The sequence below is a fragment of the Squalius cephalus genome (assembly GCF_949319135.1).
Source record: "Squalius cephalus genome assembly, chromosome: 2".
Lineage (NCBI taxonomy): Eukaryota > Metazoa > Chordata > Actinopteri > Cypriniformes > Leuciscidae > Squalius > Squalius cephalus.
Window position 1 is genome coordinate 8,383,728 of NC_137123.1, and position 23,379 is coordinate 8,407,106.

At 37.1% G+C, this 23,379-nt stretch overlaps 2 protein-coding genes across 3 annotated transcripts; one reads left to right on the plus strand and one right to left on the minus strand.

The window, feature by feature from the left end:
* Positions 1-4,584: 4,584 nt before the first annotated feature.
* Positions 4,585-9,678, minus strand: LOC307151710 (uncharacterized protein). 2 transcript variants are annotated; one of them, XM_079859828.1, is made up of 6 exons: positions 9,622-9,678; positions 9,151-9,513; positions 7,344-7,391; positions 7,112-7,225; positions 6,964-7,004; positions 4,585-5,570 (listed from the first exon to the last, which is right to left on the minus strand). In XM_079859828.1, the coding sequence occupies exons 1-6, from the start codon at positions 9,668-9,670 to the stop codon at positions 5,313-5,315; spliced, it is 873 nt and encodes a 290-aa protein (XP_079715954.1). In that variant the 5' UTR covers positions 9,671-9,678; the 3' UTR covers positions 4,585-5,312. The 2 variants fall into 2 exon arrangements, with proteins under 2 accessions (XP_079715954.1, XP_079715955.1); XM_079859829.1 differs by having other exon boundaries at positions 5,200-5,570; positions 9,151-9,510; positions 9,622-9,675.
* Positions 9,679-10,609: 931 nt separating this feature from the next.
* Positions 10,610-22,451, plus strand: LOC307149723 (B-cell receptor CD22-like). Its single transcript, XM_079856259.1, has 11 exons — positions 10,610-10,664; positions 10,942-10,996; positions 11,469-11,804; positions 11,903-12,151; positions 19,238-19,483; positions 19,613-19,867; positions 19,984-20,226; positions 20,314-20,404; positions 20,552-20,597; positions 20,903-21,153; positions 21,398-22,451. The coding sequence occupies exons 2-11, from the start codon at positions 10,951-10,953 to the stop codon at positions 21,453-21,455; spliced, it is 1,821 nt and encodes a 606-aa protein (XP_079712385.1). The 5' UTR covers positions 10,610-10,664; positions 10,942-10,950; the 3' UTR covers positions 21,456-22,451.
* Positions 22,452-23,379: the final 928 nt, after the last annotated feature.

Below are 23,379 nucleotides of genomic sequence, written 5' to 3' on the forward strand. Positions count from 1 at the left end.
AACAATACCGTCTAAACTTCTGTTAAATCTCAACAACTTTTGTCGATGTAGAAAAGAAAATAAAGTAATAAAAGTCAGTTTGACAGAAATAAAGTCAAACTGGTAATAATAAGTGCAACAATGTGTAATGACTCGAAGTCAGTAGTTCTTGTGTTTCTCTTTTTTCTGTTCTTGTTTCTCTTTCCTTCAGTGAGTCTGCTTATTAACATCAGGTGTCACCACTAATAGCCAATCATCACTTAATTAATCACTTAATTATCTCATTAACTTCAACACTGCTTCAGTTTTAACTTAATTATCTCATTAACTTCAACACTGTTCAGTGTTAATTTTTAACACCCTGTAGTGTGGACACATATAAACACTGAGGAGTGTTAATTTAACACTGGGGATTTTGCTGTGTATAAAGCATTATGATTACAACCAAATAATCCTAGAATATAGTCTCTCATCTTGTATAATGCTGGTGGTACAATCTAATTGCGTTTGTAAAAAAACATACTTCCTAAAACGCTCCTTGTAACAGCGGGGATGAATTAATCTTGAGCTGTGAGTACTCACAAGAGCTCAAACTGTTTCATTAAGGGGATGACAATCATGATTCATCATAAAAATTATTCTTCTCTAAGGTGGGTAACACAATCCCTACAACAGAACCTGCCTTCTTTATAAGATTATTTATTCTTCTCCTTTTCCAACAGTCCCCCTCCCCAACATGTGACAGAGTACAAGACCACAGATGAGACTACAGAGTCATAGAAGGTCTTAAGTAGTACATGACAAACCCTAAAGGATCTCAGTCGCCTTAACAAATGAATATGACTTTAACCCTTCTAATAGACTTGCATCGTATTGTCAGACCAGTTGAGCTTGTTGTTCAAATATACACCCAGATACTTGTAAGTTCTTACAATCTCTCATATAAGGTGTTTGAACACAGATGTGTGTCCACAGTGTGTGTAAAAAAACAGCCTAATGGTAAAAATCAACCCCACACTTTGTTATAATCCCCACATATCATTATCAATCTCTCAGAACAAGCTGTTTCAGATTTCCCTCTACTCCTACATAAGACTAGGGAAACTCGCCCACGACACTGGTGACGATCTGCACTAGATCCCGCCCTGAGTGAGAAGCAGCAGTCTCACATTATAACTGTAAACTAAACCATACCTGCAACTAACCACACTCTAAAAAGAGATGTGTTAAAAAATAACACACAAGATGTGTTGATGGAATTTGACACATGTTGTGTAGATTTTTAACACACAATGTGTGTTAAAATGTAACTCTGGATAGAATAGCACTGGGTGGAGGAGAGTTTGTTTTTATGAAAAAAAATATAGGTATATTTTATATGGCATCCCATAAAATGCTCTAAAATAAATAAAGCAATATATTCAAATAAATAAATTAAATCTTAATTAATGAAAACTTAACGGGTGGGTTTTTTTTCAGCCAATCACATCATGCCTCTTTTTCAAATGCTGCTTTCACTTGTTATTAATAACCAGATTAACTTTATTTCTGTCAGACTCTACAGAAGCTCTTATTGATAATTAACAGGTTTTGGTGTTGATGATTCATTGAATGTTTCATTTAAAGTCACCAGAATCGTGATTAGTGTCAGCTTTATTTGGGCTCTTGACCCTTGACTCTTTAACATTAGTTTTCTCTGATTGCTGTAAATGTGTATTTATTTTAACACATTTGAAACAGCAGAAATAATCATGAGAAAAATATGCTCAGATGATAATATTATCATCATGAACATGTAAGATTATTCAAATGGAGCTCAGAAAGAGTTTAATATTTGAAAGATGAGTGTAACACATAAATGATTAGCATAATGCACTTAGCTTAAAATTAATTAATAAATACACAGTTCTTACAGTCTAACGTATCAAACAGACCTCAAGAATCAGCACATGAATCTCAACAATGGTGACAAACAAAAAGCTTCATGCCGCAATGCATGCTGGGTGCCACCATAGTGCAAATCTCATCCATGACTCCCAGCATGCATTGCGGCATGAAGCTTTTTGTTTGTCACCATTGTTGAGATTCATGTGCTGATTCTTGATGTCTGTGTTTGACTAGTTTCTGCTGCAGATTAATATTTTCAGAAAACATTTATTTTATTTTTCTGCACTGCTGGATAGCATGATGTAGTGTCACAAGATCATTATAACTAACAGCACATAAATAAATTAAATGCACACCATCCATTTACTCATAAACTTGACCAGATCAGCACTTGTTGATTATGACATCATCAAGAAAAATCTGATCATATTTTCACTCGCCATAACAAATGTATTTTATTAAATACAGTTAAAGCAGCCAGAGAAAAACTAAAAGAAGAGTAAAGGGTCAAGAGCTCAAATAAAGGAGCCATTAATCACGATTCTGGTGACTTCAAATAAAACATTCAGTGAAACATCAACATCTAAACCTCTGTTAATTCTCAATAAGAGCTTGTCTATGTAGATTCATGATGTCTAAAACATCCAAATGTTCAAACAAACTCTTTATTAAACGTCACTGGACTCCAGAAACACAAGTTAACAATACGTTTCAGTTTTTATCCAAACACTCAGTTGTAAAAACACAGGAAGTGACTCTGGCAAATACACACCGACTACAGTCACATGTGACACAAATCTGACACAAGTTGTGTAACTATAACACATTAGTGTGTAAAAGGTTTCAACACACTTCTGTGTAAGAGGAATAACACATTAGTTGTGTTAAAGGTAATACAAAATGTGTAGTCCTTATAAACACAGAGATGTGTTAAGAATCGACACAGGTTGTGTGTTAAATTTGACACAACATGTGTTGTCCCTGAGCACACACACTACATGTGTTAAAATCTACACAACATGTGTTAAAATCTACACAACATGTGTTGTCCCTGAGCACACACACTACATGTGTTAAAATCTACACAACATGTGTCATTTTTAACATCTCTTTCTACAGGTTGTGTTGTTTTCAACTCATCATTTTGAGCGCCGACACTCACCATCACTGTGAATGGTATGCAGTGTTTGCTGTTCTCAGACAAACAGGCCTGTGGAAATACAAGTTATTTATATACAATATTTTGTCAGTTGTTACATTTGAATTAAATTCAAAGTGCAAACTCGGTGAACTGTTTCTCTTCATGAACTTTTGTCAAAAGCAGCATTATCAATGAGGGGTTTAAGTGTGGATAACTGAATAATGTCCAGTACAGTGAGTCTGTCCAGTCATTGAGCTTGAAACATTGTGTTGTACTTTGTGTTCACATGCATTCTGTACTCGACTATTGATTAAACGGTTAATATTTTTGCATCTGGCCGCTTTCGCTTTATTTTTTAAAATGACACAATTTGTGTGTTAAAATGACTTACACATTTATTGTGTTAAATTTGACACAACATGTGTTGTCCCTGAGCACACTCACCACATGTGTTAAAACTGACACAACATGTGTCATTTTTAACACATCTCTTTTTAGAGTGCATCTCCATGCAGCATTTTCTGGCTCTGTCGGCATCCTAATACAGTTCACACACAAGCACCTTTACAACAGTTTATAGATTAACACGACAGTACAGGCTAGTCGATGAGATGAATAAACGTAACTCCACAACAACTAAGTTACATAAATGTATCCACTAACCATTGAGAAACGTCCATGTAGAGTCTAACAGTTGCAGCCTCTTCCTGAATCTCTCCATCTGTGTCTGACTCCGGTCCAACCATGTAAGGCTGCACTCGCTACTGGGTATTATTGACATTTTGCCTGAAAGAAATTCGTCAGTTATGTAGTTCCCACAGTATCCGAAGCTCATATAAAGGATTGGTCCGTGTCTGAATGGGGGCGGGGAGCAGCAGCTCATTTGCATTTAAAGACAACCTATAATAAAAAAATCTGGGTGGTATTTTGAGCTGAAATTTCACTGACACATTCTGAGGAAACCAGAAATTTATATTAAAAATGGGCATAATAGGTCAACTTTAAAGGTGCATTGTGAAATATTTAGGAGGATCTGTTGACAGAAATGCAATATCATATACATGACTATGTTTTCAGTGGTGTATAAAGCCTTACATAATGAACCGTTATATTTTTATTACCTTAACTTATTTTGGTTGCAATTTGCAACCTCACCACTAGATGCCGCTAAAAATTACACAGTACGCCTTTAAAAGTACAATATGTAAGATTTTTGAATTAAGATATCCGAAAAAAACCACTGGCACAGATATATGTATTTGTTCAGTTGTGTACTTACAATATCCTAAATGTTTCCAAGAATTTGTAAATCCAGAGAAATTCACAATTTTAAATACTGCCCGTCACTTGTCGCCTGTCAATGACGTAATATCCCTGGTTTCCGCTTGTACTGCCATAGTAACCATGGCGACAGACGTGGACAACTGCATAACGTCTAGCAACACGCTGTTGTTGTTTTGTTCAAACATTATGGACCATGGCAAGCAGACTTTGGGACAAAAGGAGAAATAAAATATCGGTGTGCCGTTTTCGAGATGCCGAGAGCTTCGCGACACACTTCTATTTGAGACGCCGCTCTAGAATGTGCTTTATTAGACAGGTGAGCAAATGTACATAAATCAAATCAATGTTATATAGATCAACATGAAGAAATGTTAGAATATGATCAGTATGATATATTAATGTTGATCTAGCTTACTGCTAGTCTCATTCAGCCAACCAACTAACACATAGAATAACATTATAACTTTCAACACACTCAAATGCTGTTTAGTGTGATAGTGTAACTGTTAGACCAAGTGAAACAGCGCCGCGTTACCTCACAAGTTTAATTTGTCTACTGACCTGTGTGTTTAGTAATTCAGAAATTGCAGGTAGTTTGGTAGAATGAAATGTCCTTATTCCTTTATATCCCCAGGACTCGTGTGTCGCTGATATCTGTCTCTCATTAGCAATCGAGCCCTACTTCAAACCACAGTCATGTTAAAAACATCAATGAATTCACTCATCCATGAACATTATTTCCCCATAAACATTATTAGATCCATCGGCATGACGACAAGTTCCATGATTCCACGCTCATTCACTGCGTCATCAATCTACGCCTTTGTTATTGTTTTGAAGAGGTTAGCGACTCCTAGCGGCAAAAAACTACATATTGTAACTTTAACAAAAGGCTGCATCAATTCATTCAGTGAACTTAATATTTTTTATTTTATTTAGTGAAAACAACAAAAAAACGTGTGGTGCTGACAGAGGTTGGATTATCGTAGCTGTCAGAGGAACCTAGGGTTTTGATGAGGATTCAGTGATCAATAGTGTGATAGATGGCCTCTTCTTGAGCAGAATCCGCTGTTAAACTCTGGTACACGTGACTCCGTCTACTGGTGTTCAGTTCTGTGTAGATCTGATCTTGTGTTTGTGCTGAAACAACATCTGTGTAGTAGGAGTCTGTGTCGACCGCTTCTGTGTTTGTGTAATCCAGGTTTATGGGTCTGTAAAATTCCTCTTTATCACGTTGAGCTTTGGATGAGTCTGGAAGCCTTATTCTCTGGTAGTCATCCTATATAAAATAAATAAATATAACTTATAAATTATAAGCAGATAACGGTTAATATATAATATACACTGCCTTCTTAAGAGTCTATGGTTGGATCATTATCACAGTGATTATTCACAGTTTCTAGCATTTTATGTTTGGCAACAGTTCTTCTAACCCTAACTGATGGAGTGTGTGGTTTTCATTACTTAAACAATCATGCAGGAAGACACATAATGGCCATATTCCAGGATTACAATGTCAAGATTCATCAGGCTCAGATTGTGAAGGAATGGTTTGGAGGAGCATGAAGAATCATTTTCACACATGAATCTGCTCCTCTGAGTCCAGAGTTTAAATTCACTGAAAGTCTTTAGGATGAGCTGGAGGAGACTTTACAGAGAGCTGGACTCTTGCAGTGACAATACAAGATCCTGACCAAAAACATCACAACAGTTATTTCCATCCAGAGATGAATCTTGATATTGTCATCCTGGAATATGGCCATGATGTGTACAATAATAGTGTCTCAATGATTCTAATATAACACTGATGTTAAAACAACATTATTACAGTTTTTTTCGAGTGCTAAACGACAGTGGGCACAACTGGAGTCACATGTGCAAAACTCTAACTACAGTCTGCACAGCAGCAGTTCATGTGGACCAAACTCTAGTTCGTTTTTCATTGCTTGAACACAGTTTTCAAACTTATCCCATGACTTTAACCACAACCTGCACAACACTGTGGATTTACAGCACTTTGTTCAAATGATAACACACTGCTGTCAGAACTGTGAACCACACATTCAAAACAGAATAGATTCAGCCTTGTGCCTTTCAAACACTGCTGATCGCAATTTCAGGATTAGCCCCTCAATTATTTGTTCGAATTACAGTATGTACTTTTAGTTTCTACCTTTTTTTCTCATTACTGTAATTCCGTAAATTACTACAGACTATTGAAGCAAACTGCTAATTTTCATTTACCTTAAAGAATTGTTATGTTCTAAAAATGTAAATAAATCATGTGAAAGAATGTCACTCTTTTCTTTGAAGAAAATATTACTTTGTATGAAGTCACTGAAATTGTTCAAACTGTAAAGATGAAAAGTTTGTATTTTCTGTATTGGTGTTTGATGCTAGTGTTTTTACTCTCAGTGTGTTCTGAGTGACAGTGTGTGTTATCTCAGTGAGGGTTGTGCATAGTGTTTGGCTGCACTGAGCCTGTTTTGAGCCGTGTGTTAAGAGTTGTGTTGCTTTGAGTGAGTATTGCAGGTGATGTGAACTGTTTAGCTCAGGTGACTGTTGGTAGTGCAGACTGTAGTTAGAGTTTTGCACATGTAGCTCCAGTTGTGCTCACTGTCGTTTAGCACTCGAAAAAAACTGTAATTATGAATGAGATTTGCTGTCGTCACCTGAACTGGGTTTGATATTGTCCTTCGGTGAGGAGCAGAACCTGATAAGAACATAACGATTTAATTATCGATTTATTGAACTCTCTCAGAACTTGAACAGAAGATGTTTTGAAGAAAAAGACATGTTCTGTTAGTGCTGTAGTCTCACCTGAGTTACTGCGACTGCTGTGTTTCAGGACTTGAAACAGACCAAACAGAAACACGAAAAGCAGAGCGCAAACACACATCAAAGCCACCATCATCATGAACCTGGAGTAAGACTCTGTTGATGCAAACCCACAATGAGTTGACTGAAAAAAGCAAAACCACATGTGTGTGTGTGTGTGTGTGTGTGTGTGTGTGTGTGTGTGTGTGTGTGTGTGTTTGTTTCATAACCTCACCACCAGGTTCTTCCGGGAACAGGTCTGTGGTTTGTTCTTGTGGATCCCCTGCACAGAAAACAAAAGTGAAAGGACTATAGTTCATCATCTGATAGTTCATCAATATATAGTTCATTCAAACCTCAGCTGGCATTCATTCACCACACATTTGAGTGAATTCAGTTCTCACAGTGACTCATTATGAGACGTGTAAGAGGAAGACGACGCTGTATCACATCCCATCTGAAACCAGTCTGAGTCTCAGTGGCACCTCAGAAATCCCTGTAACTGTTGAACGGTCGTGTTTCTCAGTGCAAATGATGCCGAACAGATCGAGATTGCATTAATAATCGATCGAGTTGATGACAAATATACAATAAATGGATGTTTTTTTGGTCATCAAGATATTAGGTGTCACAGTCTGTGTGATGAATCTGTATATTCCATGTCCTCATGGCTCAATTTACAAGAGCTCTTAAAAACCTCAGGCACAGTGAAAAAAGAGCTTTTTAAAATAGTTTTAAAACTATTTTTTCCACAACAGTTAAACGTTTGATGTTTAGACAAATGAAGATGTTTAAGTCAAGTTGCCTTCATTTATATAGCAACAATATAGATTGTTTCAAAGCAGCTTTACAGTGATAACAGGAGATTACAGTAACAGAGATTGTTTGGCTTTGCAGCAGCTCTAAAATAAAGTTATTGTCCAGCTAAAGTTAGTTTTGATTGATTCACTTCCGCTGCAAAGATCATTAGTTATTAACCTAGGGGCTGCTAACACGACACCGTTCTAACAGAAAACCCTACTCATCACATCAACTGCTCATATACAGGTGCTGGTCATAAAATTAGAATATCGTCAAAAAGTTGATTTATTTCAAGAATTCAACTTAACAGGTGAAACTAATATATTATATAGACTCATTACATGCAAAGTGAGATATTCCAAGCCTTTATTTGTTATAATTTTGATGATTATGGTTTACAGCTTATGAAACCCACGAAATCAAAATCCCAGAAAATTAGAATATTACATGAAATCACACAGTAATTACACAGTGATACCATGGTCATTGAACCAGGTTTTGGTTCTTTTGGCAGTGTGGGCCGGTGCAAATCCTGCTGGAGAATGAAGGAAGCATCTCCATAAAGCTTGTCTGCTGAAGGAAGCATGAAGTGCTCTGGAAATATCCTGGTAGACGGCTGCGTTGAGTGGACAGCACAGTGGACGAACACCAGCCAATGACATGGCTCCCCAAACCAACACAGACTGTGGAAACTTCACACTGGACTTCAAGCATCTTGGATTGTGTGCCTCTCCATTCTTCCTCCAGACTCTGGGACCTTGGTTTCCAAATGAGATGCAAAATTTGCTCTCATCAGAAAAGAGGAATTTGGTCCACTGTGCTTTATTAAATCCAGAGTCAACGCAGCCGTCTACCAGGACATTTTCAGAGCACTTCATGCTTCCTTCATTTTCCAGCAGGATTTGCACCTGCCCACACTGCCAAAACAACCAAAACCTGGTTCAATGACCATGGTATCTCTGTGTAATTACTGTGTGATTTCATGTAATATTCTAATTTTCTGGGATTTTGATTTCGTGGGTTTCATAAGCTGTAAGCCATAATCATCAAAATTATAACAAATAAAGGCTTGGAATATCTCACTTTGCATGTAATGAGTCTATATAATATATTAGTTTCACCTGTTAAGTTGAATTCTTGAAATAAATCAACTTTTTGATGATATTCTAATTTTATGACCAGCACCTGTATATTAAGGATATTCATTAGGACGGATAGTCTTCAGCTGTTGTGAATCTCACCTTTGCTGACTGTTATCCAGATCTCAGAGGTAAAGTCAGGCAGGAGATCGACATCTACACCACACCAGTACTTCCCCGAGTCTTCTGGAGCCAGTCTAGAGACGAGAGCTGTGAGAACATGAGCGCTGGTGTCGTCCAGAAGAGCCAGTCTCCCTCGTTCAGACCTCGTGTCTCGATGGGTCGTGTGAACACACTGAGGATCTCTCGGAGAAAACCAGCCGCTCATCTGACAGAAGAACTTGCTGTTATTCTCGTATGTTTCAGGGTATCTGCAGGAGACTGAGATGTTGCTTCCCACAGATCCAGTGACGGTAAGAGCCAGTGAGTTATTCATCAGCCACAGCGCTGACAGAACAAGCACTGCTGACAGAGGCAGATTCAAAGTTATTAGGCTGAATTGTGGTGTTTATCAATGACACTGAAGAGTAAAAAGTAATTCTTACTGATTTAGTGTTAGGACAGATATCATACCTGAGAAACTGATGGAAGAGACGGTTCTCATGACTGTCCACTTGAACATCGACTCCCACTACCTCTTCTTACACTACATACTAGATAGATATTGTGTGTGTGTGTGTGTGTGTGTGTGTGTGTGTGTGTGTTTATAGAGTTACACTTCCCTAATGCACATGGATAAACACAAACACAGTGTCAGTATGATCTGAAAACAGCTCCCTCTTCAGGACAGTGGAGGTAAAGTCTGGCCATCCTCAATGTTACACCATCCATCCATCATAGTGGTGCCTGATTCTTTTATATAAGGGAATGCAATTACATGTTAATGCCCCATCCATCCATCCATCCATCCACATATTCATTCATTCATCCATCCATCCATCCATCCATCCACATATTCATCCATCCATTCATTCATTCATTAATTTATCCACAAATTAATCAATCCATCCATCCAATAATCAATCTCTTCTTTCTTTCTTTCTTTCTTTCTTTCTTTCTTTCTTTCTTTCTTTCTTTCTTTCTTTCACCCACAAAATTATCAACCCATCCATCCACCCATTCATTCATCCATCATATTGTTTCCTGATTCTATTATAAGGGAAGGCAATGGCATGTTCCTCCCTCAGACAGGTGTAAATACTGAACATGAATGTAAACACACACAGTTTGATCTTATTTTGTAAACACTGTCTTTAAAAATGAAGAACTACTTGTCTTAAAGAAAGAAGATCACTTTTCAGGAAGCTGAAAAACACCATCTAATCATGTTGACAGGAGGTTTCCCTTCACACTGAAAGTTTCATTTGATATTTGTAATGTAAACTCTGTAGTCATGCTTTTAGATATTCTTTAACCAATCCTTTAGAGAGAGTGTTTTATCTTCTTCTAGTTGCAAGTGGTTTCATTCGGGTTGTTCCTGTCTCGGTGTGGGAAAGGTTGCTTAGACTTTAAAAAGAGGAAGGAAAAGAATTGTAAAATAGCAGAAGAAAGTTTTCAGCTTGCATTCGCACTTCACTCTCCTGGAGTCTGTTTACAGCGGCTGAAACTACAAAACGGTAAAAGATTCACTTGTTCAGTAATTAATATTGTCTAACTAATTAATCTCCACACAAGGGAATTGAAGTGAGAAACATTTTCTTTCATAATAACCTGTTAGATGACTCATGTGTTCCTAACGTTATCTTTAAATGAGTTTCATCTGTGGAAATCTACTAACAGTGAAGATTGTAAAGTATTTGTATCATTTTTGCAGTGTTTATAATGCAATAAACGGCTGTTATTATAGTTTTGATGAAATGAATGGCATATTGAACTATTGTGTAAATGATTTAGTTTCCTGTGATGTCACTGATAACTCTTGCTCTGGTGTTTCTGCTCCTGATGCCAGGTGAGTCTCTCCTGTAAATGACATATGAGTCCATTACCAACTAAGAGTAAAAGGTTTTGGCTAGTTAACATGGATCAGTTAGCACTGCTGGTGCCCCAGGAAACATAGCACTGGTAAAATATCTACTATAATGGAGGGACATTTCTGTGATTTATTTGTTGCTTGTAAAGAAAATGGTATTATTCAGGTTATGCTGATATAATGCTGAAATAAACTGCTAACATTTAGAGCATAACGTTTTTCATGGTTAGTGTTCAATGTTCTGCTTCCTGCATTTCATCACCTTCTGTCTGATGGCTGTATGTTTTACACAGATCACACCATAAGTGTAATTCTTCATTTATTAACAACAGTTTTGTAAAGAAAACAAGTTTTAATGATAGTGCATGGTCCTGTTTAACTCATAGATGGGTATTTGTTTCCTTCTGTTGTTGTTTCCTATCCTTGTTGCCTTATAAATGTTGTGTTTCAGGAGTTTGTAGCCAGTGGGGTTGGAGTGTGAGATACAGTCCTTCACACATCTGTGCACTAAAGGACTCAACAGTGATAATGAGATGCACTTATACATACCCTACTGGACATCAGATCATGAAAGTGTTCTGGACTAATAAAAATAGTGAAGAGCCTCCAGATCTGTTTGAGGACCCTGGATACAGTCAGAGGCTTCAGTATCTGGGAGATAAACAGCAGAACTGCGACATCAGACTGAGTCATGTGACACTGACGGATTCACACATGTACTATTTCAGATTCATCACTGATAAAGAAAAATGGCTTGGTGTTCCAGGAGTGACTCTTACTGTCACAGGTGACTTTGATGAGGTTTATCTCTTCTTCTGTGCATTATGTTGACTAATAATCAGTGTATGACAGCAGCACTAGATATAATGTGTGTGTTGTGTTCAGATCTTCAGGTGGAGTCTCCTGAGAGAGTGACAGAGGGAGATTCAGTCACTCTGAGATGTAAAAGCAGCTGCGCTCTGACTGACAGAGCAACATTCATCTGGTACAGAAACTCACAGCCATTAACTGAGAGAAGAGACAGAAACAATGAACTCCTGCTGCAGTCAGTCAGAAGAGAGGATTCAGGCAGATATAGCTGTGCTGTAGACGGACACACTCACATCTCTCCTGCTGTTCAGCTCAATGTCATGTGTGAGTATGTTCTTTAAAGTTTTCTTTCCAAAGCCAGTAGAGTTCACTCGTCCCTCCTTTTCTTTAAAAATGATAGTAATTTGGGCTAATATTTAAAACATTTAAATGCTCACTGTTTCAATAGTACAGTCACAAAACATGAACAATATATGTGGTTTTAACATTTTATGTTTATGTTTATATTCAATTTTACTGCCTTGTCATGACAACGCCACACCATAAACACAACACACTAAAACAGCCGTTCAAATAATGGTTTAAACACCTTTAAAGCTCAAATAATGCACATATATGAGCAAAATACTGATTGTAAATGCTTTTATGAAATAATAAGATTCACATTTATGCCTTTAAATCCTCCAAAATTAGCCCCATTCACTTCTATTGTAAGTACCTCAACATTCTTTTCTCTTTTTTAAAGCTACACTGTGTAAGATTTTCTCCCATCTAGCGGTGAAAATATATATGACTACCAACTGAATATTACTTTCCAGCCCCTCCCATTCCTGAGGGAGTTTTAACTCCTACAGTGGCCGTATTATTTACAAGGTAAACAATCCTTTTTCATCATTGACGTGAGGAAAAGTATCCTAGACGTCGTTCTAGCGTTATGCACAACCATGCAATAGTTAGCCAATCAACTACAAAACTTTGAATTTACACAAATAGGCTGAATTACCTGTCGAGAAGAAAGCAGGCAACTTTTTAAAATCCTTGCTCCTCATGAGTTCTTTCCATCTTGGAAATATTCCACTCCAATATTGACTTTGGTCTTGTTGATTTGCCTGTCACGTTGTCGTTTTAATTCTCTCTTTCGCTTCCTTGGCGACTCTGTTACATGTCCTCGAGAATAGCGTGATCCTCCATCTTCAACCTCAGGCTGCCGACAATTGCGATAGTTGTGAGTAATCTCCCCCTCGCATTCGTCATTCGAGTGTAAAAGCGCGAAAGGCGAAGCTTGAATTTCCAGGTATGTCCCTCTTTGGCTAATGTATTTTCAAGATGGAGGCGCAACACGGCTGCCGTCATTCGAGCGACTCGCTCGTATGTATTCTGAATGGCAGATTCTACGCTTACGAGAATACTTGATTAGTTGGTGGAAGTAACACATGAATGAGCACATATCATTTTGAAAGAACAAAGTTGCTAAGAATCAACTTTAAAAAATACACAGTGTAGCTTTAAAGAAAACAAAACAAAAAATACAATACTTTTTGTTGTGCAATCAGTATTATGCAACAAATGTTTGAAAAAAAAATGTGTTGCATAATACAGTCAGAGCTGTAACTGATTATATGTATTTATACCAAGCATATCTTATTCAAATGAATGTGATAAACAAGGCAATGTGTGTAATGTAACAGATTACTGTTAGGGTTATGTTTAGTTTTTTATTTGGTTTTTTTTTGGTTCTGATCCTGTTTATATGAGTTAATTGTTAGTAATTGTTAGTTTTCATATTTGTTAATTAATCAAACACCTGTTCTCTGTTCTGTTGATTATCCTCCCTTGTGTATATTTAATCCTTCAGTTCATTCAGTTCTTTTTCTGGTATTGTCTATGTTTTAATATAGATTTGTTCTCCTGAGTTTATCCCTGGCTATTATATATATATATATATATATATATATTAGTGGTGGGCCGTTAAGTCTTAAGAGACTTAAGTAGGTCTAATGTTTATTATGGCTTGGAGCTTATGAAACCCCAAATTTAAAATTAGAATATTGTCTAACTGATGGCTTTTCAGTTAAAAAGAAACACAACAACGATTCTTAAAATCGGGCGCTTTTAATAAAAAGAGATTATGTGCTACACCACTCACTAAGATATATTGGGGAATAATACGCGCGCGCTGGTATTCAGTGATGTGTTTCGTTTTGAATTTGAGGTGGTAGAACGGATCACACTGGATCGTGTGTGAGATGAATCCGTGTATCATTCGTTCAATCGTTTTTTGATTTAATATTGAAAGTAGAAAAATGAGAAAACAGTTCCTTTTTCGATTTTTCATTTTTTCAAAAAAAACGAAAAACAAGAATTCAGCTTGATTTTTCGTTTTTCGTTCTGAGGTAGCAAAATTAATAAACAGCTGGAAAATTCGATTTCTACACGTGGGCGGGAATGAAACGCCCCTTTCCTCTGATTTGTCAGCCGAAGATCAAACTGTCCCGTCATCAGCTCTTCCTCAGTTCTGCACTGCAGAATAAGAGTCCTCCGTTGTGTGGATTCTTAACGCGTTTATTGCAACTACATTTAATCTTTTTTTCATCAAACAACCAGACTAACGAATGGTTCGACACAACCCGTACTGGGAAATAAACTACACAGGGCTTTCTTCTGTGTAGATATAAATTCACCTAACTTTATGCTTTGCATCAGCTCGGTATGCAGGGTAAATGACGGCTGTTAGCCTAACATGGTCGCCCTCGATCGCCCAGTAATTTTTTTTTTAAATAATAAATGTAGATATAGATAATCAATATAATTAGTTGTAAATTAAATATTTTAACACTTATAGAAAAAGAAAAGAATAATGCATTGACTATATATATAGCCTAAGCCTAGGCTATATTAACATAAACGCATGAACTGTCATTCAGACTGACTATCTAACAACCGGAGAACAGAGAACAACAGAGATATTAAAATACATACTCTTCTGAGTTTTATAATGTAGGCCTTATTGTGTTTTATTAAAATGTATTAATTTATATCTCAAAGATGTGCGCTTGTGCGCAGTGCACTGGGTCATGTTGAGAGGGAAACAAACGCATTTTATTATTAGCCTATTCAGAAAAAGACCGGTAAATAAAATTCAACATTAACATTATAAACACTATTAATAACATATAGGCTATTTCTATGCGTATTTTACTTCCCCTTACCATTACTTCCCCTTTGACATTTGCCTATGTCAAATCCTTAAATGAATGGTATTCAGAAAACAACAAGAATAAAAAATAAGTAGCCACGTATAATAAAAATATAACCTAATAGCTTATAATAATAGCCTATTGTGTCCTTATTCATTATAAACAACATTTAGCCTATTTTAAACGCCAAGCCTAAACAAATTTAGGCTATTTGAATCGAAACTGAAACTGTACCGACGTTGGTTTCGCGCATCTCGGTCCCAAGTTTCCATATTTGCAATGCAAAATTTGGATGCTAACTAGTAATGTAAAGAAGGCTTTAAACTTCAGTCGAGTCCCAATATAGGCCTACACGTATAGGCTAAATCATCATCTTCACAGCATGGGAAATGAGTTTGGAATAACTGCTGTGCGGCACAGCCTTTATATTGTACAACAGACGAATTAAATTAAGCAGAATAACTTTTTATATATTTGGTTGACTGTGTTTTATTTTAATAATGAACAGGCTGCGATGTCAAGTTAGCAATGCCAGAAGTGAACTGATAATAGCCTATGTTGTTAGAGCGAGCGATGCGTCGGCGCCATCACTTGGATTTGTTGCTCAGCAGGGGAAATAACTTTGTTATTCGTTACTCTGTCATTCGAAACAGTAAAAAAAAAAATTTTTATTTGTGTACATTCAAAATGACTACAAAATGTTATGCCTTTGAAAAATAAAGAAAACAACATGATTTCTGCTTTAGTGCGTCTCAGTCTCCTTGAACATCTTTCTGGCGCACACCAAAAATGAACCAAAATAGAGTGAATAGCCTTCGGACGCGCCTACTTTTCAAAGTCAACATTTAGATTATTTGAAGTAAAATGCATTATATAGTCACTTAGGAATAAAACTCAGCGTGGTTCATGATAAAAAAATTAAAAAAACTTTACAGTTCGGAAAATATGAAAATAGCAATCCCCTGGCACTTGAGAACTCTGGTCTACAAAGAAGAAAGCCCCGTCTAGTCTATTCCCCAGTACGGGTTGTGTCGAGCCATTCATTCAGTCTCGTTAATGGAAAACATGAAAAAGTTGCAATAAACGCGTTAAGAATCCACACAACGGAGGACTCTTATTCTGCAGTGCAGAACTGAGGAAGAGCTGATGACGGGACAGTTTGATCTTCGGCTGACAAATCAGAGGAAAGGGGCGTTTCATTCCCGCCCACGTGTAGAAATCGAATTTTCCAGCTGTTTATTAATTTTGCTACCTCAGAACGAAAAACGAAAAATCAAGCTGAATTCTTGTTTTTCGTTTTTTTGGAAAAAATGAAAAATCGAAAAAGGAACTGTTTTCTCATTTTTCTACTTTCAATATTAAATCAAAAAACGATTGAACGAATGATACACGGATTGAGATGTGTTAGAGATCGTTTCCGCACCGAGTCTATTTTTGCTGTGCTGCACGCGCTGAATTAAAGTGACAGCACATGTTTCATGGTCAAAATGAACACAAAATGACCTAAAAATGTAGTAATTTCACCATAAATGCGATTAATTAAATTAAATGTAGTAATCTCACCATAAATGTATTTAATTAAATACTATTTTCACTTTGAGACCGGGGTAAAGCAAGGAAAACTACAATTTACCTCAACAAGGCAACATAATGAACGACACTCGTTTCGTGGAGGTGGAAAAACAAGTTCTTTGTGACATGCAAGATTTATTGTATTAATAAATGCAAAAGAAAAGGCATGAGAGTCGGATGCTTTTGTCAATTTTAAGTTTTAATTTAAAATGTCTGCGATTTCTATATAAGTACATGGTTAAATATTTGACCACTGCTTGAGGAACTTAATATAAGTAGAAGTAATGCAATGAATAATAGGCCTACGTTGTTTAAATTGTGTTTAAACGTGCATACGTCTATTAAAGAGTATGTGTAGAAAGAGAATCGCAATGCTGAGACGTTAAGACCGGGGTAAATCAAGGGAAAATACATATTTCAACAAGGCAACATAATGAACAACACTCGTCTCATTCGTGGAGGTGGAAAAACCAGTTCTTTGTGACATGCAAGATTCATTGTAAAAAAAAAAAAATTATGCAAAAGAAAGAGTATGAGTCTGCTGTTTTTGTCAATTTTATTAGTTGTAATTGAAAATGTAGGCTATGCGATTTTAAGTACATGGTTAAATATTTTACCACTTGCTTGAGCAACTTAATTATATAGAAGTAATGCATTGAATAATACGTTGTTTAAATGTATTTAAACGTGAATACGTCTATTAAAGAGTGTATATGTGTACAAAGAGAATCGCAATGGTGACAAAAAACTTTTTTTAAATAAAAAGTTGCTAATAACTTATGGATTTGAAATACAAATAGTGAGTATGTATTTTGTACAGCCGCGGATCAGAGCCTACGCACTGCAAACGCATCATATGTGAAAGCACTATTGCGCGTGCTGCTCCTGCACCGCATACGCACTGCAACACTCACTGCATACGCACTGCATACGGAGTATGTGTGAAACGGGCGTTACACCACACAGTCTACGTCGGACGGCTTAAATCCGAACCAAGTCCAAATAATGGATGTTGCACGGATCTTTTACACCAGCTTTCACTTTCAGCCGTGTTTACTTAAGATGACGACGAATATGATGCGTTGCAGCCGGGTGTTCCTCGCGGCCGCGGGTAGATTGCGTCATCATAGCTTGTGTAGCTTGAGCCAGCTCCCAACCCAACTTGGAGAATAGATTAACGCCGATAACGGCCCACCACTAATATATATATATATATATATATATATATATATATATATATATTAGGGCTGGAGCCTATCCCGGTTTCTTAAGCCAGAAGCAAAGCTCCCTGGACAGATGGCCAGTCCATCACAGGGCTCTCACACACACAATCACACACACAATCACACACAGGCAATTTTTGACTGTTCAATGCACCTGCATGTCTCTGGACTGTGTGTGACCCCTCCACCCGGGTCCTACTCACCCCGCTCTGTGCGGGCCTCGAACCCTAGTCTCCAGTGTCAGGCGCTGTAAAGACTGCAGCTTCTAGCGTCTGCCGCTAGAGCGCCTATTGAGATCAGAGGAGTGAGGTTTACTCACAGCGACTACTAGCTGGCCTCCGTTACATGTGGTGTGGGGGAAACCGTAGTACCCTGGAGGAAACCCATGCTGACACGGGAGAACATGCAAACTGAAAGGACTCCTGCTGTGAGGCAACAGAGCTGACCAATGAGTTCCTGTGCCGCCCGGATTCATAAGGACTGTTTATTTCTCTGAATCTCCTGTGTCGTGCGCTTACTTGTGATGAACGCCATCCTCGGTACCATCCTCTGCAGACTTCCACAGTTGGTTAAACCGGCTCATTTGGGTCTTTTTGAGTAGGACATGTTACTTTGGCTCGTATGTTTTGAACAATTTTTTTTTCTTTTCCCATGCCTCGGTTTGTGTTGGTCGGCCTCGAAACAAAAAACACTCAAGTGTACAAAAAGTTTGATTAAAGTTTGATTCAGTTTGATTAATGAACCGGCTTGACTGGTTACTTCCTATCGGCTCAAAAGAACAATTCGTTCAAGAACCGAACATCATAGCGCTTTCTACAGCCACACCCAACAATTATGTTACTAGAACTAAAGTTTGATTCACACTGTAAAACCCAACAAGTTAACTCAACTCAAACCGATTGAGGAAACTGATTGTGGCAAACCATTTAAGTTTAAAAATCAATACATATGAGTATTGTGAACTTATATATATATTGAGTCATCAATATATTTGATCCTATTATAAGTTCACAATACTCATATGTATTGATTTTTAAACTGCAGTTTGATTAATGATCCGGCTCAACTGGTTACTTCCTATCGGCTCACTAGCGCTTTCTACAGCCACACCTAACAATTATGTAACTAACTACAATTTTTGTCATGTAATTTGGAATCAGTAACTGACTACAGTTTGTAAGTAGTCTATCCAGCACTGATTTACTGACACCACACACACAGAAAAAAGGTGTGTTTCTTTTTGTTTTGGATATTTCTTAATAAGTGACATGACCTTTTGACTCAAGGATCCATGGATTCATGTTGTTTATGCTAAATTCTGCCCCTACCATCTGTATGTAAGAACAGAAATAGAAGTGCTTTGGTGGGGCGAGTGACGGGTGATACTATATGTTTCTCCTGTACTGTATACCCTCCAGTGAATCATGTGATCTCCATCAGTCCATCTGGTGTAATAGTGGAGGGAGATTCAGTGACTCTGAACTGCATCAGTGACTCAAACCCTCCTGCAGAAATCAACTGGTTTAAAGGAGAAACGTTTGTAGGATCTGGAAGAATCTTCAACATCACAAAGATCAGCTCTGATGACAGTGGAGAATACAAGTGCAAGTCCATCAATAAACATGGAGAGAAATACTCTGATGCTGTAACTTTAAACGTCATGTGTGAGTTAATGATAAAACATAAGATGCAAATTTTCTGTTTTGATAAATTCAGTCCATATTAGTAATTTAAAACATTTGTAATTCAATTGAAAAAAAAAAATAAAAAAATAAATAAATAATTGTTAATAGATCCTCCCAGGAGCGTCTCAGTGTCCATCAGTCCATCTGGTGTAATAGTGGAGGGAGATTCAGTGACTCTGAACTGCATCAGTGACTCAAACCCTCCTGCTCTGAACTTTACGTGGTTTAAAGGAAGAACGTTTGTAGGATCTGGAAGAATCTTCAGCATCTCAAAGATCAGCTCTGATGACAGTGGAGAATACAAGTGCAAGTCCACCAATAAATATGGAGATAAATACTCCGCTGTGACTTTAAACATCATGTGTGAGTTAATGATAAAACATAAGATGCAAATTTTCTGTTTTGATAAATTCAGTCCATATAAGCAATTTTTAAAATGTGTAATGAGTTAAAAATAATAATCTGATAATTATTATTAGACTCTCCCAGGAACGTCTCAGTGTTGATGAATGGATCTGGTGTAATAGTGGAGGGAGATTCAGTGACTCTGAACTGCATCAGTGACTCAAACCCTCCTGCTCTGAACTTCAGCTGGTTTAAGGAGAATGAACCCTCAGCTGTTGGATCTGGACAGAGTTTCAGTGCACTACAGAGTGGACGCTTCTACTGTCAGGCTCACAATCAGCATGGATCTCAGAGATCAGACGCTGTATCTGTCACAGGTGAAGCTTTTATTTTATAAAGGGTTCAAGACAGTTATAGCATGTAGCTTTGAGACTTAATCTGAACTCAAATTTTTCATCTTTCAGTACATCGTGGTCATGGTTGGCTCGTCTGGTTGGGGATCACAGTGGCATGTTTAGGATTATTCGTCGTCATCATCATCATTCTGTTTATAATGTAAGTTTGATTAAAATCATTCTCAATTACAGTGAGTGTATGAATGTAATTCACTTTCAGACTAGTGCAGGTGGAAATGCCTCATGTAATGTGAGTAGTAATGAATCTTTAAAATTCAGCTTACAAGTTTAATGTCTGTTAAATCAGGAGAAAACGAAGAGGTGCTAAAGCTGAAGACCTCACAGAAAAACAGGTAAATCTTCCAGACACAACATGTGAATAGTCTACAGTAGTTAGACGGGGCCATTCACACAAAACGTGAGAGACAAGTCAGTGGAACGAAAGACAAAAAACCCCAGAAAGTCTAGAGATGTGTATTTAAAAGTTTACCGCATTTTAATTTCAGTGCCGTGTTTATAACGGTCACACACGTCGGTCTAGCACGAGCTTACATAGAAAAACAATGGAAAAGTAGTGCACTGAGGTGGAAAAACGTGTTCTGTGTGAACAGCCTTTAAATGTGAATGATAAATAATATTTAATTTTCCTCCGTTTCAGGACAATCTGTACTCTACCGTAACAGAGAGAGACGTTCATGTTTCTGAATCAGCCGATTGTGATGACGCTCAGTACGCCAGTGTTACTTCCAGCAAACCCAGAAGAGACGGAAATGCTCCTGAATGCAGAGATACTGAGGAGATCCAGTATGCAACTGTCCAACATCACAGAAAGACCGAGACGAAGAGAGCAGAGGAGAACGAAAGCCACTACGACAATATCAGGATTCGTCAGCCTGATTCTGTCCTGAGGTGAGAAGAACGAGCTTAAAGAGACAGTTCATGCAAACATAAAACGTTTGCCATCAACTCACACTCATGTTACTTTTGTGTTGATGAAAGGAGAATTTATAGTTCTTTAAATCTGGACTTTTTTTTTTCTTAATAACTTTGTGTCCCACTGATGTTTCAGAAACATCTGAATTGTTTAATGACTTTTATCATCATGTATTCTGATACATAACATCATGATTGTTGTTTTATTTGATGTTTTTAGGCTATCAAATGTGCAGACTGTGGAAGAGGCGTCTGTGATCTACAGCCGTGTCAAATGAGTAAATGAGACCATCATGAAGACAAAGGCCAAAACAATTAAACAATATTCTGAGAGTAGGGCTGTCAATTCACTCAGTTATTTATTATTCATTAAATCAGGTGATTATCATTACAAGAGCAGAATACAAAGGAAAGAGCCAACAACACGTTTAGTGAGACTAAAAACATTTTGTGATGTCACTGCTTGGTAATTTGTTTGTTAAAGTCATTTCAACTTTTGACTTCATGTGTTTTCTGTAAGCAAATAAAAAGGCTGTATCAGTTTTGTAAGAACTGATTTTCCTGCTAAAACAAAACTCACCCTTGCAGTAACGCCATAAAATGCCCCCTGGACAGCAAAGACAGAGCACAGAACCCTGTCCTGCCCAAACTTATCTCCTTGTCCCTTTGTTTGACTTCAACTCATCCCCCCTCTCCCTCCTCCTCTCCCTCCTCAAGTCACTGAAAGTTAAATTAAGAATGTCTATATATCGCATATGGTGTATCTTGTGAATGTGTTGTTTTTTCCTTTTCATGTTTGGTATCATTTTAAGGGTCTCAGTGCGATTGGTAAAATGGTCTTAATTTCATTGCAGTCATTGGTTTAATGAAAAAGATTGAGAACTTAGGAGAATCCTGTATCTCCTCTCTGGCTGATATCTCTTTACGATATCTCCTGTAACCAGGTGCTACCCCCCTGGGGTACATGGACTGGCCCAAACAACTCTAAACAACATTTGTTTAACCCCTGTTGTTCTGGTCTGGTATTTAAGGCGAGGGAATAGAACACACTTTGGGACTCTTTACCAGGATCATCCCCCATAGTGATGTTTCAGTGCTTTTCAGTTGGAAAGCCCTGACACATTACTGTGTCTTTGTCAGGAAAACATTACTTACTTTTAGAGTCATCTTTGAGTAAATGATGTCATATATTTTCTGAATTGGTTTTTAATTATTTACTTCTGTAATTGGCATGATACATTTTTACCTGACAAATAAATGTTACATCTTGATTTATTCTGAAGTTTTAGAAATCATTCATTTTAGTAGATTAATGTGTACACTCTAAAAAGAGATGTGTTAAAAAACAACACACAAGATGTGTTGATGGCATTTTGACACATGTTGTGTAGATTTTTAACACACAATGTGTGTTAAAATGTAACACTGGAAACACTCTAAAAAGAGATGTGTTAAAAAACAACACACAAGATGTGTTGATGGCATTTTGACACAATGTGTGTTACAATGTAACTCTGGATAGAATAGCACTGGGTGGAGGGCAGTTTTTATGAAAAAAAAAATATAGGTATATTTTATTTGGTATCCCATAAAATGCTCTAAAATAAATAAAGCAATATATTCAAATAAATAAATTAAATCTTAATTCATGAAAACTTAAAGATTAACGGGTGTTTTTTTGCAGCCAATCACATCATGCCTCTTTTTCAATGTCTTTTTCAAATGCTGCTTTCACTTGTTATTAATAACCAGATTAACTTTATTTCTGTCAGACTCTACAGAAGCTCTTATTGAGAATTACCAGGTTTTGGTGTTGACGATTCATTGAATGTTTCATTTAAAGTCACCAGAATCGTGATTAGTGTCAGCTTTATTTGAGCTCTTGACCCTTGACTCTTTAACATTAGTTTCTCTGATTGTTGTAAATGTGTATTTAATTTGCACATTTGAAACAGCAGAAATAATCATGAGAAAAATATGCTCCGATGATAATATTATCATCATGAACATGTAAAATTGTTCAGCTGAAGCTCAGAAAGAGTTTAATATTTGAAAGATGAGTGTAATACATAATAGATTAGCATAATGCAATTGGCTCAAAATTAATTAATAAATACACAGTTCGTACAGAATCTTACAGTCAAAGGTATCAAACAGACATCAAGAATCAGCGTATGAATCTCAACAATGGTGACAAACAAA

Coding starts and splice junctions, on each gene's coding strand:
- LOC307151710 (XM_079859828.1), bottom strand. CDS start 9,670: ATGTTCAAGTGGACAGTCATGAGAACCGTCTCTTCCATCAGTTTCTCA. Junction 9,514..9,621: donor CTCTTCCATCAGTTTCTCAG/GTATGATATCTG, acceptor TGCCTCTGTCAG/CAGTGCTTGTTCTGTCAGCG. Junction 7,226..7,343: donor GTTCCCGGAAGAACCTGGTG/GTGAGGTTATGA, acceptor TTGCATCAACAG/AGTCTTACTCCAGGTTCATG.
- LOC307149723 (XM_079856259.1), top strand. CDS start 10,951: ATGTCACTGATAACTCTTGCTCTGGTGTTTCTGCTCCTGATGCCAG. Junction 19,484..19,612: donor TGTAACTTTAAACGTCATGT/GTGAGTTAATGA, acceptor AATTGTTAATAG/ATCCTCCCAGGAGCGTCTCA. Junction 21,154..21,397: donor CAGCCTGATTCTGTCCTGAG/GTGAGAAGAACG, acceptor TGATGTTTTTAG/GCTATCAAATGTGCAGACTG.